We start from the raw sequence: 15,002 nt of genomic DNA on the forward strand, positions 1-15,002 counted from the left end.
TTTTGTCCAGGATATCCCTGTACTTGGCCGCATTCATCTTTCCCTCGATTGCAACCAATCCTGTCCCTGCAGCTGAAAAACGCCCCCACAGCATGATGCTGCCACCACCATGCTTCACTGTTGGGACTGTATTGGACAGGTGATGAGCAGTGCCTGATTTTCTCCACACATACCACTTAGAATTAAGGCCAAAAAGTTCTATTTTGGTCTCATCAGACCAGAGAATCTTATTTCTCACCATCTTGGAGTCCTTCAGGTGTTTTTTTAGCAAACTCCATGCGGGCTTTCATGTGTCTTACACTGAGGAGAGGCTTCCATCGGGCCACTCTGCCATAAAGCCCTGACTGGTGGAGGGCTGCAGTGATGGTTGACTTTCTACAACTTTCTCCCGTCTCCTGACTGCATCTCTGGAGCTCAGCCACAGTGATCTTTGGGTTCTTCTTTACCTCTCTCACCAAGGCTCTTCTCCCCCGATAGCTCAGTTTGGCCGGACGGCCAGCTCTAGGAAGGGTTCTGGTCATCCCAAACGTCTTCCATTTGAGGATTATGGAGGCCACTGTGCTCTTAGGAACCTTAAGTGCAGCAGACATCTTTTTGTAACCTTGGCCAGATCTGTGCCTTGCCACAATTCTGTCTCTGAGCTCTTCAGGCAGTTCCTTTGACCTCATGATTCTCATTTGCTCTGACATGCATTGTGATCTGGAAGGTCTTATATAGACAGGTGTGTGGCTTTCCTAATCAAGTCCAATCAGTATAATCAAACACAGCTGGACTCAAATGAAGGTGTAGAACCATCTCAAGGATGATCAGAAGAAATGGAAAGCACCTGAGTTAAATATAAGAGTGTCACAGCAAAGGGTCTGAATACTTAGGACCATGTGATATTTCAGTTTTTCTTTTTTAATAAATCTGTAACAATGTCAACAATTCTGTGTTTTTCTGTCAGTATGGGGTGCTATGTGTACATTCATGAGGAAGAAGAATGAACTTAAATGATTTTAGCAAATGGCTGCAATATAACAAAGAGTGAAAAATGTAAGGGGGTCTGAATACTTTCCATTCCCACTGTATATATATATATATAATGTTTAGGGGTTCTGAGTGATTTTCTAGCAAAAAAATGATGATTTTTACATGTAGGAGAGGAATGCCAGAATTGACCCGGTATGGAAGCAGTTTATTTCATTTTCCTATGTTGCTTAAATTTCCCATATTTTCACCAATAATTTTGGAAAATAAAGACTTAGTAGTACTTAAAGTCCGGTATAGGTGCTCTTTGTATGACTGAGCATTTAGCACTGTACCTGTGTGTTTGTTTGACACTCTCTACATTTTCCTCTCTTAGACACCCGAGGAGCTGGAAGATGACTCTGACTTTGAACAAGAAGATTATGATGTGCGAAGCCGAACAAGCGTCCAGACAGAAGACGACCAACTCATAGCAGGACAGAGTGCAAGGGTAAGTGCCCATTAAGCCTGCCAGATATAACCGGCTGGCTGCATTCCCTCTGGCTGGCTGTATATATCAATGTATTATTATTTCTGTGATTTGTAAACTACTTTGTGTCTGGCTATAACTTTGCTCAATATAAAAAGTACTTGTCTTTTTTTTTTGTTAGTGTGTACAATTTGGAGCAAAAATCTAGTTCTCCATATACAGTATGTTGGGTGTCTAAAATAGGAATAAATGCATAGTTTTGGACAGCAAATTAGCAATTGCACATGTTGTCATTTCAATTACCCATGAGCCATCATATGTGTTATTGTAATAAATGAAAACCCCTTGCTAACTGCCCTATAGCTGTTTTACTGCAACTGTGCACTGGATCACATATATACAGGTGCATCTCATATTTTATGTCGATGTGTTGCACACAAAGTGATAGAATTTAAGCATTTAACAGTCTGTGATGATTTTGGGAGCCCCTGGCATATGCTGGTTTAGGTCCACTGTGTTTTATCACTAGTGATGAGCCAAACACCCCCCTGTTCGGTTCGCACCAGAACATCTTGAACAGGGGAAATGTTATAGCGAACATGGGAACTCCATTAAAGTCTATGGGACACGAACATGAAAAATCAAAAGTCCTAATTTTAAAGGCTTAAATGCAAGTTATTGGCCCAAAAAAAAGTTTATGGGGACCTGGGTACTGCCCTGGGGGACATGAATCAATTCAATTTTTTTTTTTTTTTTTTTTTAAACAATAGTTTTTACAGGAGCAGTGATTTTAATAATGCTTAAAGTGAAATAATAAAAATTGAAAAATTCCTTTAAATATCATGCCTGGGGGGTCCCCTTAATGTGCCTGTAAAGTGGCGTATTTTTGCGATGTTTGTAGCCTGCTGCAGCAATACTGATATTTCTAAAGGAAAAAATGTAATTTAAAGCGGTTGTATACTGCCAAAAAAAAAAATAAATAAACCCTGCAAGACAAAGGCACAATGAGTTAGTATGCATCGCATACTAGCTCATTATGAAATACTTACCTTAGAACGAAGCCCCGACACGGACGCCTGGACACTGCTGTGGGAGCTGTCATGCTCCATCTGCGTCTCTTCGGGTTCGGCGGCTCCGACGTTGTGAGTGGCCGGAGCCGCAATGATGTCACTCCCACAGATGCGTGCGGGAGTCACTTCCCGGCAAGTAGCCGGCAAGGAACTCTGAAGGTCCGTCGGACCTTTAGAGCACATGCACCGCTAGTGTCAGCGGCTGCATGCAGGGCAAATATCTCCTAAACCGTGCAGGTTTAGGAGATATTATTTGTACCTACAGGTAAGCCTTATTATAGGCTTACCTGTAGGTAAAAGTAAAAACATTGAGTATACTACCTCTGTAAACTTGCTCGTGGCTGTAATGTATTGTCATCTCCCGGCAATACAGGAAAAAGAAAATGAAAAAAAAAAATGGCGTGGGGTCCCCCCCAGTTCATACCAGACCCCACGCCAAAATTAAAAAAAAAAAAAGGCGTGGGGTTCCCCCTAAAATCCATACCAGACTCTTACCTGAGCACACAGCCTAGCTGGCTAGGATGGGGATGGGGGCGAGCGAGTCCCCCCCCCCCCTCCTGAACCATACCAGGCCACATGCCCTCAACATGGGGGTGGATGCTTTGGGGCGGGGGGGCTCTGCATGCGCACAGGAGTTAATTCATTCTGGCACCAAGCTGTACTGAGAATACTAAAAATGTACACCTCTCATGCTCAGCTCAGTTTATATTCTATAGCACCTTGTGAAGAACAATGTAATGCTGGCCATAGATGTTTTTAAATTTGGCCAGGTTCAGCAGGAATTGGCCAAATTTAAATCAGTATGTGGTTATTTCTGCATGACAGAAGTCGATTGTTTGATCAACTTCTTTCAAGGGGACATGCTGGAAAACTTTTGCAGATTGGCTGAAGCCACTGACCAGTGCATTCTGACAGCGATGAGACCTGCTGTCAGAATACAACTTCCCGATGGAGGGGATTCCGCCATCCACCTTGCTTGTTCGTTTTTTTTTTTTTTTTTTTCAGCCAGTTGACTTAAATAAATGGTTTGTGATTTCTCTTCACAAATGAAGATGACTCACCTCGCTCACCCAGAACTTACCAACATACCTTGAAGTATTTTAAAGAATTTATTAGGCCAAGCATAGCCTCAAAAGGAAAGAGAATTAGCAAGTGAACTTAGACAAATAATGAATAAGACAATAACGTTACGCTGAAAGATGTGGTTAAACAACTGCAGCCTTCTGACTATCCGTAATTAACAGAACTGAACTTAATTTACCTACTAATAGAATATAAGAACATTACTAACTTTTTGTAACAGTCCCAGTTTTATCCCGCTGGCCAGTGATTGATAAAAAAAAAAAAGAAAACCTTTGCCTGCAAAGTTGGGGAACTTGAAGAAAGCTTAACAGTTCCAAGAAGACAACAGATGAGCTTGTACAATGTTTGTCTCTTACCAGACCCAGGGCAGCCTCTTCTATCTCTAGATTCAGTTCAATGCTTCAGACAGGAGAAGAGTTGCTGTGAATTCTCTCTTTTAATCCTGCTGAGACAGTCCCTCTTTTCCTTTCCTTACAAGCAGTAGGAGTGCTCTCTAGTACAGTTTAATAATACCAGGCATCTAAATCACACTTCGCACTCTCCCAGGGAGAAGGTTCTCTGTGTCTGAGGCAAGGTCCTGCCCGATGATCAGTCACTTTGATTCTCTTAGGTCTCACCTGATTGTGGTCAGCTATGGCAGTGTTCTGTTTGGCCAGCAGCCCAGTATTTTCCCCATACACCTGCTTGCTTCTCTCTCTTTCCTCCTTTTCCTCCTCCTCTTACCTTCCTTGCCTCAGCCAGTCACTGTCCTCCAGGATAAATCCACACCCAGTCAATATGGCTGCCCCCTGCACTGGAGACACTCCGTAGGAGAGCATTGCAAAGTGGTCTCCTTAAAGATGGCTGCTGCACTTCTGCATTAATGAATATTCAGTTTCTCCTTGTCCACACTGCAGAAGGATAATACAGCAGCAACAAAGGCAGACGTTTCCTGGTAGTTATCAGCTACAGCTAGCATTCTATATCCCAGCCTGTATTTAACTCTAAGCAGTAAAGTTCTTGCATGGGCCATATCAGAATACTAAAGATAAATCCATTTTCAAACGTAGTGTATCTGACCATAGCCACTTATTGAATTCACTATGACACAGACGGGTAATCAGCAACATTTTAATCTGCAAAACCAAAAAAAAAAGTACAAAATATATTTGATGTGAATATATCTAATAACTTTTTTAGAAAATATGGTACTTGTATAAAAATAGCAATAATGAATTGCCAGTCTGGCCATTTTAGTACAAGTTGTCGTGGAAACCAGTACCGTCAAACGAAGTACAACATTTTATGATTAGAGAGTCAAGCGCTGTTTGCAGATACACTAAATATGACCTCGATTTAGTTTTTAGGAAAACAAGGTGATCCAGGGTGTGTTCCTGCATGGATGTCGCATTGGAAACAGTGTCTGTCTCCATGCAGTCGTTATTAACAGCTATTGAACTGTTGGCATGGGGAAGCATGGCACACTTGTGCATCCCTATGCTAGTAAACATAGCCTTGCATGGGGCATGGATTAAATTGCACCCTGTGAATGAGGCTTTAGATCGCCACAACATAACAGCTAATCATTCTGTAGTCCAGGATAGGATCTTGGAGGGCTCTTTGAGATAACTCAGGAAGTGTGAAGAGGACCCAGCAAAGCTCTGAGTTTCTGATTGTTAAAATAAACTGTTAAAAGAAGAAGTTGATCCTCCAGGAGATGCCATGCTTGTAGCATTTCATCCATTTTTGATAGGTGCTGAGGATGCTGAGCTAGTGTGGTCAACAGTGTGCCCTACAGTCAACCCTTCACTGCTGTTCACAAGGAGATCTCAAATTAGATCTGAATAAAAGCAAGGAGATGAATGGTGTCTGCTATTGTTTCTGGTGCCATCATTGACAACAGTGCAAGTTACTAACTAGTCTCTCTTGCCAGAATATCAGGTGGGCTGGTCTGGGCTCAGCTCTCTATCACAGTTGACATACTGGCCAGTAAGTGGGTGACAGATGATGTTGTATAATTAGGAGGCAAAAAATATTGTGTAACCAATTACAGAAGATGCAGTGTAATAGATGGCAGATCATACAGTATAGTGAGTGTCATTAGATGATGGATGTGACGGACTCTGGACACCCAGACTGGGTATCCCTGCCAAGAAGCTGCTTCCTAAGCTCTGGAACATGGGACCCATAAATCTGGCTATAGTTACCCCAAGAACTAGGCAATACCAGTTTTGGAGCAAACCAGAATAAGAACTGTTTATTCAAACACAGGCAGAAAGAGATATACACACTGGGACAACCCCCTCCCCCTTAGCAGCTAATCCACATACACATATACATCCCATAATAGGTTGATCTTAAGGCAGACAGAAACAATATAACACTGGGATACAGGCACTTAACAATAACAAACCCCACCCCACCTCACTATCTAGAAATGGTCTATGAGACACTCCTACAATATTCTAGCAATCTGAAAAGTCAAATTGTTTATCTTCATATATTCATTTAGTGATATTGTTCAGAAACATTATTGTCCCAAATGAAAGAGGCCCTTCAATCTTTCAACACAAACCACACATATAGAACCCAGGATAACCAGGGTAACATGAAATGCTGAGTCCGGTGTGATTGTACAACGAGTCTGATTAGTGCAGACCCAACTGGGGTTCTTGGTCACCTTGTGCCCCTAATAGACACAGGGTGACTTACACATAAGAGGGGCCGGGGAAGCTGGACAAGGAATTTCCCAACCTCTCTAAGGTAATCTGGGTTCCACAACCCCCCACCCAAAGTGGCTCCCATCACAATGGAGTAGCATGGGTCCATGGTGGGTTGGTGCTGTGGTCACAGGGGATGAGAATGAATCACAATGAAGAAGGGGTTGTGGCTACACTGCTGCATTGTGGTTCCTCAATGGGAACACACAGAAATTGGCTTCAGCCTAGGGTTGAGCTACTGGCAGCACAGACAGAACAAAAAATGTGCTACTATTTCTTGCACACTTGAAGCAATATGCCATATATGCATGCAGGGGTAAGCACTATTGTACGTAAGCATCTGCGTTTACACAAGCACGGCCACGTACAGCCATTGACTTGTATGGGGCCTGTACACATCTCCTCTGGCTCCCTGGGCATGGGAAAGTGCTTGAACATTTTCAGCCTCTAAACATTTATGTGCATCCGTCCTTAGGCAAACAAAGTAAATGTTATTGCTGGATAGGATAACCAGAAGCACTGAGTATAATACATTTATACTGCTACAACAGCTAAAACAAATTACAGCATGCAAAGGGGGGTATGTGACAGACAAAAAAATTCTGCATTGGAAATATTACAGAGGACAGAGGGTCAATGTCAAGAGAAACCTTTGCAGACCTCCTGAATAATACAGGGATGGGCATGGGATGGGATGTGCAATCTTCACAAGCACAAAGGTTTTCTATATTTAAATTGCCTCAGTGACATCCCTGACAGGGCCCCTTTCCATCCTCCAGGCCCCATAGCAGCTGTGAGGGCTGCTATGGTTATCATTACTCCACTGCCTCTAGGCATGCATGCTCTTTGCTCATCCCTGCAGGAGAGTGGAGACTATAAGTATATAGCTCCAGCTTTTTATTCATAAAACCTTTCTACTGTTTGAGAATGTCTGCAAATGAATTTATCAGCCAACAGGAATCTAAATTGACGGTCCCAGTAGACTTTCCAGAGAAGAAAGAAGTTAAAGGGGAAAGGTTATAACTGTGAACTTTACTTGGATATATTAAATAAATGAAGGTGTGTTTGATGTGCCCCTATTCTTTAAACAGCTTCAGTCAGGCATTACTGTTGATCTCACTCTACAATCAGAGATCAAAAATCCAAACGGCTAAACTTCTACTTTCATTGTGTCAGTTACACATTTGCTAACTTTAACCTAGGAGGTTATAGTAACTAATGGTTAAAATACCTATCTTAAAGAGAACCTGGTGTCCATTTAAAAATATAAAAGTTGACTCTATAAGTATACAACACAAGACTGCAAGCATTGTATGGCAATTTTTATATAAGCTTGCAGCTTGGACCAATATAAGTATGTATGTGCCATACCTGTGAGATCCAAGTGGAGGCTGGAAATCACTGTAGCAGGCATAGCTATTGCAGTGATCTCAGCTAGCTTCCTAGTCCTGTTCCAAGAAACTGCATTGATGCTTACTGAACATAGTAGGTTGCACAGACATAATTCAGAGAACATTTGCATTTTCTTAATCTCAATTATTGCAAAGCAATCTCATATTGGACGAGATGGAGATTGTGACTTCATAACCTGTCGAGACCCGGATCACCTGCTGTTGGCACTGTGGTTCCTAAAGAGGATTTTTTTATTGTTTATGGTGTCCACCAGCAGGTGTCTCCCAGAAGCCAGCAGATCCCAGTAATCAGTCTCCACCTAATGCTGGCTGCTGGGAAGGTATTTAGTCCCTCCTCTACTATTAACCTTGGCTTCAGTGTTTTGCCTTTCAGCCAGATGCATGCTTGCTGTTAGATCCTAAACCTGATTGCTGACTGCTCCTACTCTTGCCTCTTTTCACCAATGTCCTGCTTCTGAACTTGTTCTTGCCCCGTATCCTGTACTCTGCTGCCTTGTATCTGTTCCCCTTGTTCCTGTTCCCAGCCCTGGTTCCCCCCTTTCCTTACACCTCCAGGTGTTAACCTGTGATATGTGTTCCATATTTCGTATATATTGTATTCTAGGTAGTGTGTTAGGTATTTTGTCTTTGGGTTATGGTTCATTTGTTTCTTCACATTTGCTTTGTTTTCTGGTTGGATTCTGGTTTACTGTAAATAAAATCTTACTTTAAGTATTTATAGTCTGGTCTCAGTTTCCATAGTATAGCCGCACAGATCTGGCCATCCCTGCTGCTGATCACTGAGACCTCCCTACCTTTCCACCTCCGGTTCACAATACAGCAGGGCAACTGCTTGGCACGGGACCCAAAAGCTAGTGTATCACTGTGCCCACTACAATGATTTCCAGTGTCCACAAAGATCCCACAGGTATAGCACATACATAATTACATTGGTCCAATCTGGACCAACGTAACTATGTAAAAATTGTCATACCTAAACTTTAGCTTTAATTAGCCATAAATGCCTCTGCAATGCCACTTTCTGGTATAGTTTTTCTTTCTCGGGCATGCATCTCTGTAATTTTTCACAGTTTAACCTTGCTGTCTGCCACCCTGCTATTGAAATGGAGCACTAGCCCTGGCCATGAAGGCAGTCTCATTGGAAAGGAAGTCAGTAGAGCTCCAGGCAGCAGATAGCTTTTTTACAAGGTACTTAGAAGGTATGAAAGTGATTGGTGTATGTATACCGGTGTCAGAACAGCAATAGACACAATGAATCAGCGAAAATCCATGGAAAAATATATAAATTATTAATTTTCTCAGCAAAAGTGGCTACACTTAAAAACGGAGTCAAAAGGTTTAAGTTCAGGAAGGAGAGTGGGGGAAGGGGCTGGTAAATATGTAATTTACTGTCCATCTCCTTTTCTGAATGAACACAGTGAATGATCGGTCACTCACTGTGTTCAATCATAACTGAAGCATAGAAAACTATGTTTGTGAATGAACAGGGATACTGTACAGACTTCTCCCTGTTTATTCATTCATTGCACCTGAGACTGCAAATGTAGAGACTGAGCACACAGTCCCTAATCTCCATTCTCTGTCTCAAAAGTGAGACTTTAGGGGTCTGTTTAGTAAAACCTTACTCCGGCCCTGACTAAAGCACATGCATTGCAGCACACCACAGCACAAATTAATGCACTACCATGCATTATGTTTGCAAACCCTAAAATTTTATTTTTTCCATAAATGTACGTTGGTAACCAATTAAAAAACAAGGAGCAGCCTTAAAGCAACACACGTTAATGAGGAACACAACAAGTGCTTTTGTGCATGTGCTAAAGCGACACGCAAAAATGACAAAAGTGTTCATGGGCTCTAAGAACTATACACTACCAATAGCACTTACTTGAAAACAATTTAATTCATTCTAATTTTACTGGAAACACATAGCATATAAAGTTCGGTTGGCATCAAGTTGTTGGTTTGGGTGCCATTCTAAATGATAAAGAAAAAGAAGACAAAGTGCTTTTGTATTTTTTGGAATCAGAAGAACGTTGCCCTTAGTCAAGCTATTTTGGCCTATTAAAGGGCTATCCTGCTAAATTTAGTCCCCTTTTCCACTTGAGTTTGCTAAATGTGCTCTAGAGTGTTATAAATGGTGCTTAATCCAAAACTACCCATATTCAGCACCTGGTTTAGGAGATTCCAAACATATAGATGGGTTTGTAGTTTATTTTTTTATCCTCCCAGATTTGTTTTGGTAGATTGCTATTTCTAGTTTTTCTTTTTTTTTTTCCCCTTTGCTCTGGGCGCTTCATGTTCTCTTTCAGCTAGTAATAGAATTAAAATTTCACCTGCGGTTGCCATTGATACACAACTGAGGATATTTTATATAGTATAAAACTTTACTGATGATAGCAGGAGAGAGAAGAGATAAATAAGAGCAATTTTAGGGGATTAACGTCTTCTGTGCTGTTAAAGCTGATGTGTAGTTAAGAAGAACAAAACACTGTTCTCCTCTACAGCTTCAGATAAATTACTTACCAGTATTGAAATATGATTCATCATGTGCAGGCTGCTGGTTTCTGGGGAAATCTTCACTGCGGGGCTGCCCTGTCCTCTTCCTGCTGCTGAACTTCCAGCATTGTGTGGGTTAACAACTTTGGGTCTCTGGGTTTTATCTGCACTAAAGATGACCAAATAGGGACACAACCCCTCTCGCCCTCTCCCCCACTGAAAAAAAGTTATTTCATTGTTTGCCCCTCTCCTCCCTACATAATCGTCTATGTTGCTGCCAGGGGAGAAGCAAAGGGGAGTTGGAGTGCTGTACCAAAAGTAATGCAAAAGTGGGCAACATTTTTTAACTAACTTATTAAAAGGTTGTTCAAATGTCACATGTTTGTAGAGTACTGTAACTCTTCCTCTATAATAACTCTTCTACTTCTTTATTGCAAATAAATAAAGAATTCCAAGCAGAAGCAACATGCTGTTATTGGGTTCTTGGCTTAGGTTGTCTGATGTCCATAGAAGGCTACAGAATGTTTACTGAGAAGACACCCTTGATAAAAGCAATGTCTTGTCATTGGTGACTCTTGTCAGAGGTGCCATCACCATAAACATTCTGCAGCCTTCTGTGGATGCCAGACAGCCTGCATCCCCATCAAGAACTCAATGGCAGCACGTTGCTTCTACTTGAAATACAATTTTCACCTGCAATGAAAAAGAAGAATTACTATAGAGGAAGAGTTACTCTACCAACATGTGAAATTTGGACAACTTATTTAAGGTAACGTGCTGTCATTGAGTTCTTGGTGAAGGAGAGGCTTAGGTTGTCCGTCATCATTAGAAGGCTACAGAATGTTTACGGATAAGATACCCTTGATAAAAGCAATGTCTTGTCATTGGTGACTCTTGTCAGTGGTGCCATCACCATAAACATTCTGCAGCCTTCTGTGGATGCCAGACAGCCTGCACCCCCATCAAGAACTCAATGGCAGCACGTTGCTTCTGCTTGAAATACAATATTTCCCTGCAATGAAAAAGAAGAATTACTATAAAGAAAGAGTTACTCTACCAACATGTGAAATTTGGACAACCTATGTAAGGTAACGTGCTGTCATGGAGTTCTTGGCGAAGGAGAGGCTACGGTTGTCCGACATCATTAGAAGGCTACAGAATGTTTATGGAGAAGATACCCTTGATAAAAGCATTGTCTTGTCATTGATGACTCTTGTCAGTGGTGCCATCACCATAAACATTCTGCAGCCTTCTGTGGATGCCCAACAGCCTGCACCCCTATCAAGAACTCAATGGCAGCACGTTTCTTCTGCTTGAAATTCAATATTTACCGGCAATGAAAAAGAAGAATTACTATAGAGGAAGACTTACTCTACCAACATGTGAAATTTGGACAACCTATGTAAGGTAACGTGCTGTCATTGAGGTCTTGGCGAAGGAGAGGCTAAGGTTGTCCGACATCATTAGAAGGCTACAGAATGTTTATGGAGAAGATACCCTTGACAAAAGCAATGTCTTGTCATGGTGACTCTTGTAAGTGGTGCCATCACCATAAACATTCTGCAGCCTTCTGTGGATGCCAGACAGTCTGCACCCCATCAAGAACTCAATGGCTGCACATTGCTTCTGCTTGAAATACAATATTCACCTGCAATGAAATAGAAGAAATTTGGACAACCTATGTAAGTTAATTACCCCTTGGTGCCAGTCGCAAGCAAATATACGGCCCCTCGGCGAGTGGACCTTGGCGCTGAGCAGCCGCATATTTGCCTGAATTGGTGTAAAGACAGCTGTGCTGAGAGCATGCACCCTGCATGCTCCCAACACAGTTATCGGTGGCTAATGGAAAGTTCCCGATCGCTACTCGCGATAGGGAGCTTACCAATCATGTGACCACCGTGACAGCCAATCACAGTGGTCACATGATCATAAACCCCATCTCCTGGCATCCTAACCCTCTTAAAGTGCCAGAAGGCACTGGCACCAAGAGGTTAAAAATGTTTTGCCCAGTTTTGCATTACTTTTGGTATAGCTCTCATACTATATAGTGTCACTTGAGTGACAGCTCTAAATTTGCTAGGGCTGTTGATGTCACATTCAAGATGGCGGCACCCTTCTCGGGGCTTTTGGATGGCTACACTAAGGTGCTTTTTCAGGTAAAAAAAAACATGCATAAAATACGTTAAATGCACATATAATCTTATAAGCTGTTGAAATAAATGGCCTGTCGACAAAGTCTCTTTCACTATTCCCTACTCTATTCAAAATGGAAGAAAAAAGCTTTGTCTTTGCATCTTTTTAAGAAAGTATTTTTTTTTTTTTTTTTTACGCTTTATTTCTTTTTTTTCTTTTTTTTTTTTTTACCTTTTACCTGGTGCCAAACTTGTGTTGAGTAGGTATAGCTCATTTGCATCAGGTAAATAAATAAATAAATCAAGCTTTTTAGTTGTCCTCTAAATCACTTGTAACAAATTCTACCATCGCTTGGAGATTTCAATCTGTGAAGCTTACAAGTAATTGTCAGCGAAAGTGACACCTGTTCAAACTGATTAAACATTATTGTTCAAGATATAATAACATTAGTTGAAACTGACATCAAAGAACAAGATGAACTCAAGCGAGCGCGTTAGATGAATATGAAACGTAAGAAAAAATATATTTTAATTATGTTTCATTACAGAGAAATCCCTTCAGTATTACTGTTTTGTTGATTTGGAATCATTAGATATCTCTCTATTTTTTTCCGGTTGAAAAAGCATGAAAGAATGTTTAACACAGGCGTAAAGACTAATTACTGCAGCCGCCATCGATGGAGAAACTTTTTTATTTTTTATTTTCCACCTTCGTTTTTGGTGATTCAGAGGCGTTCTCTTCAGACTGAGATAATTAGATTTTAACCATCACGATGAGTAATCAGACTTATGAAACTGACTTGCCTCAACTGTTAATTACTATTATTAAAGGCGGCGTTGGAAGTTTTCAGATTAAATAGCCGAATTTAGCACAATGGCAAAATTAGCCAGTAATAAAATGTATCTTTCCTTTGGGTATTTTTCCATAAAGACAGTAACAATGTGTAATGATCCTTGATTTAGTGATTTTTTTTTTTACTTAAAGGAATATACATGATCATATACATGGGAGCATCCAACATTTTAAACAGCTAGCACTTAGGCCCCTTTTTCATGGAGAGACTGATCGGTTCTACCTTAAAAACTGACTGGCGGATTCAATTAGACCATCAATTGCCCTCTGGGGAGCGGCAGATATAAATGGACATGTATGTATTTTATACCCACCAACATCAAATCCCAAACACCAACACAGAATCCGATGCTATTCGCTAAAAACACACGCATGGGTTATCCATTTCCCTTCCATCCGGGTCGGATCAGATAACAGTTGGATGTAAATGGATAAGCGGTTAGTTTATATCCAACCACCCATAGAGGACAGCGGGCTCTGTTCGTGTCTGCTCAGCATAAGCAGAGGTGACACAGACCTGTCATATGTCTGCCTAGCAGGGATCAGCAGACAGATCCCCCTCTAAGCAGGCGGATACGCTGGCAGAGTCTGCCAGTGTGAAAGAGCCCTTAAAGTGTATTTTTGGGAAGATCATGGGCATTCATGTATTTCCTCACTGACCCCTATCACTGCAAGCACTGTGGAGAAATTAATTCTCAAAGTGTACAGTAGAAGCACTAAAGTAACTCAAGTAATTTTCTTAGCAGTTCAGCTCCCTCACTATCTCATACAAAAGTAACTTAGGGGCTCAGCTCCCCTTGTTTCGCCCTGCCAGCAGGGATGCAGCAGCTCTGTTGCCCCTTACAGCAGAGATTCAATGGCTTATTTCACCTTGCTTCCCTTCACAGCAATTGTTTAGCAGCTTCCCCCACCCCGCTCCCAGCAATGATTCAATCGGGAGCTTGGCTCCATCCATTGAGCAGTGACTGAGCAGGTTAGCTCACGCTGCAACTCAAACCCATCTGGGACTCAGCAGCTCAGCTCCCCCTGTTTTTTCCCTCCAGTAGTAATGCAGCAGCACAGCTCCCTCCTGCAGTGGCTCAGCAGTTCAGCTCTCTCCTCCCAACAATAAATGGTCTGATCAGCTGCCCCAGCTCCCCCTCCACCAGTGATACTGCAGGTCAGGCTCACTTACTACCCCCTCCCGGTGGTGACTCAGCAGTTCAGCTTCCCATGTTCCCTCCTCCCGGTAGTGACTCAGCAGTTATGCTTCCCTTGCTCTTTTTCTCAGCTGTGACCTTCCCAGCAGGGATCCAATGCTTAGCTCTCCATGCTCTGGTTTTCAGCTTCTGCTTTGTGTTTTACATTAGGCTGAAAGGTTGCTGAAATCCAAATGGTGGGTACATGATGATGAAAAAAGCGTAGTCTAGTAAATGCGTAAATGACACTGGTGCATATTTAGGGTTCGTTTACACGTGCAGTCAGGGGGCGCCAAAAACAGGTGGTTGAAACGCAGTTTTACCACCTCAGACCGTCCACTTGAACATAGACATGCAGCCGCTCAGAGCTGCACACAGGCTGTGGCCACAGCAAACATTAACCAGTTCAATACTGGACACCTCTTTCTTGCCCAGGCCAGTGTTCAGCTTTCAGTACTGTCACACTTTGAATGACAATTACCCAGTCATGCAACACTGTACCCATATGAAATTTTTATAATTTTTTGGGACAGATAGAGTTTTCTCTTGGTGGTATTTAATCACTAGGGATGATCGAACGGTTCGGGTCCACCATCGGTTCGGCCCGAACATTGGGTGTTCGAGGTTCGGCCGAATTT

At 42.0% G+C, this 15,002-nt stretch overlaps 1 protein-coding gene across 2 annotated transcripts in view; it reads left to right on the forward strand.

The window, feature by feature from the left end:
- Nucleotides 1-15,002, forward strand: part of LOC309557588 (catenin alpha-2) — a 963,358-nt gene that overhangs the window by 660,103 nt on the left and 288,253 nt on the right. For both annotated transcript variants that reach the window (XM_082260379.1, XM_082260380.1), the window contains exon 7: nt 1,346-1,459. In XM_082260379.1, coding sequence (XP_082116505.1) covers nt 1,346-1,459 — 114 coding nt within the window. The remainder of the gene's footprint in view (nt 1-1,345; nt 1,460-15,002) is intronic.

Source organism: Pelophylax lessonae, assembly GCF_965119305.1.
Source record: "Pelophylax lessonae genome assembly, chromosome: 1".
Classification (NCBI taxonomy): domain Eukaryota; kingdom Metazoa; phylum Chordata; class Amphibia; order Anura; family Ranidae; genus Pelophylax; species Pelophylax lessonae.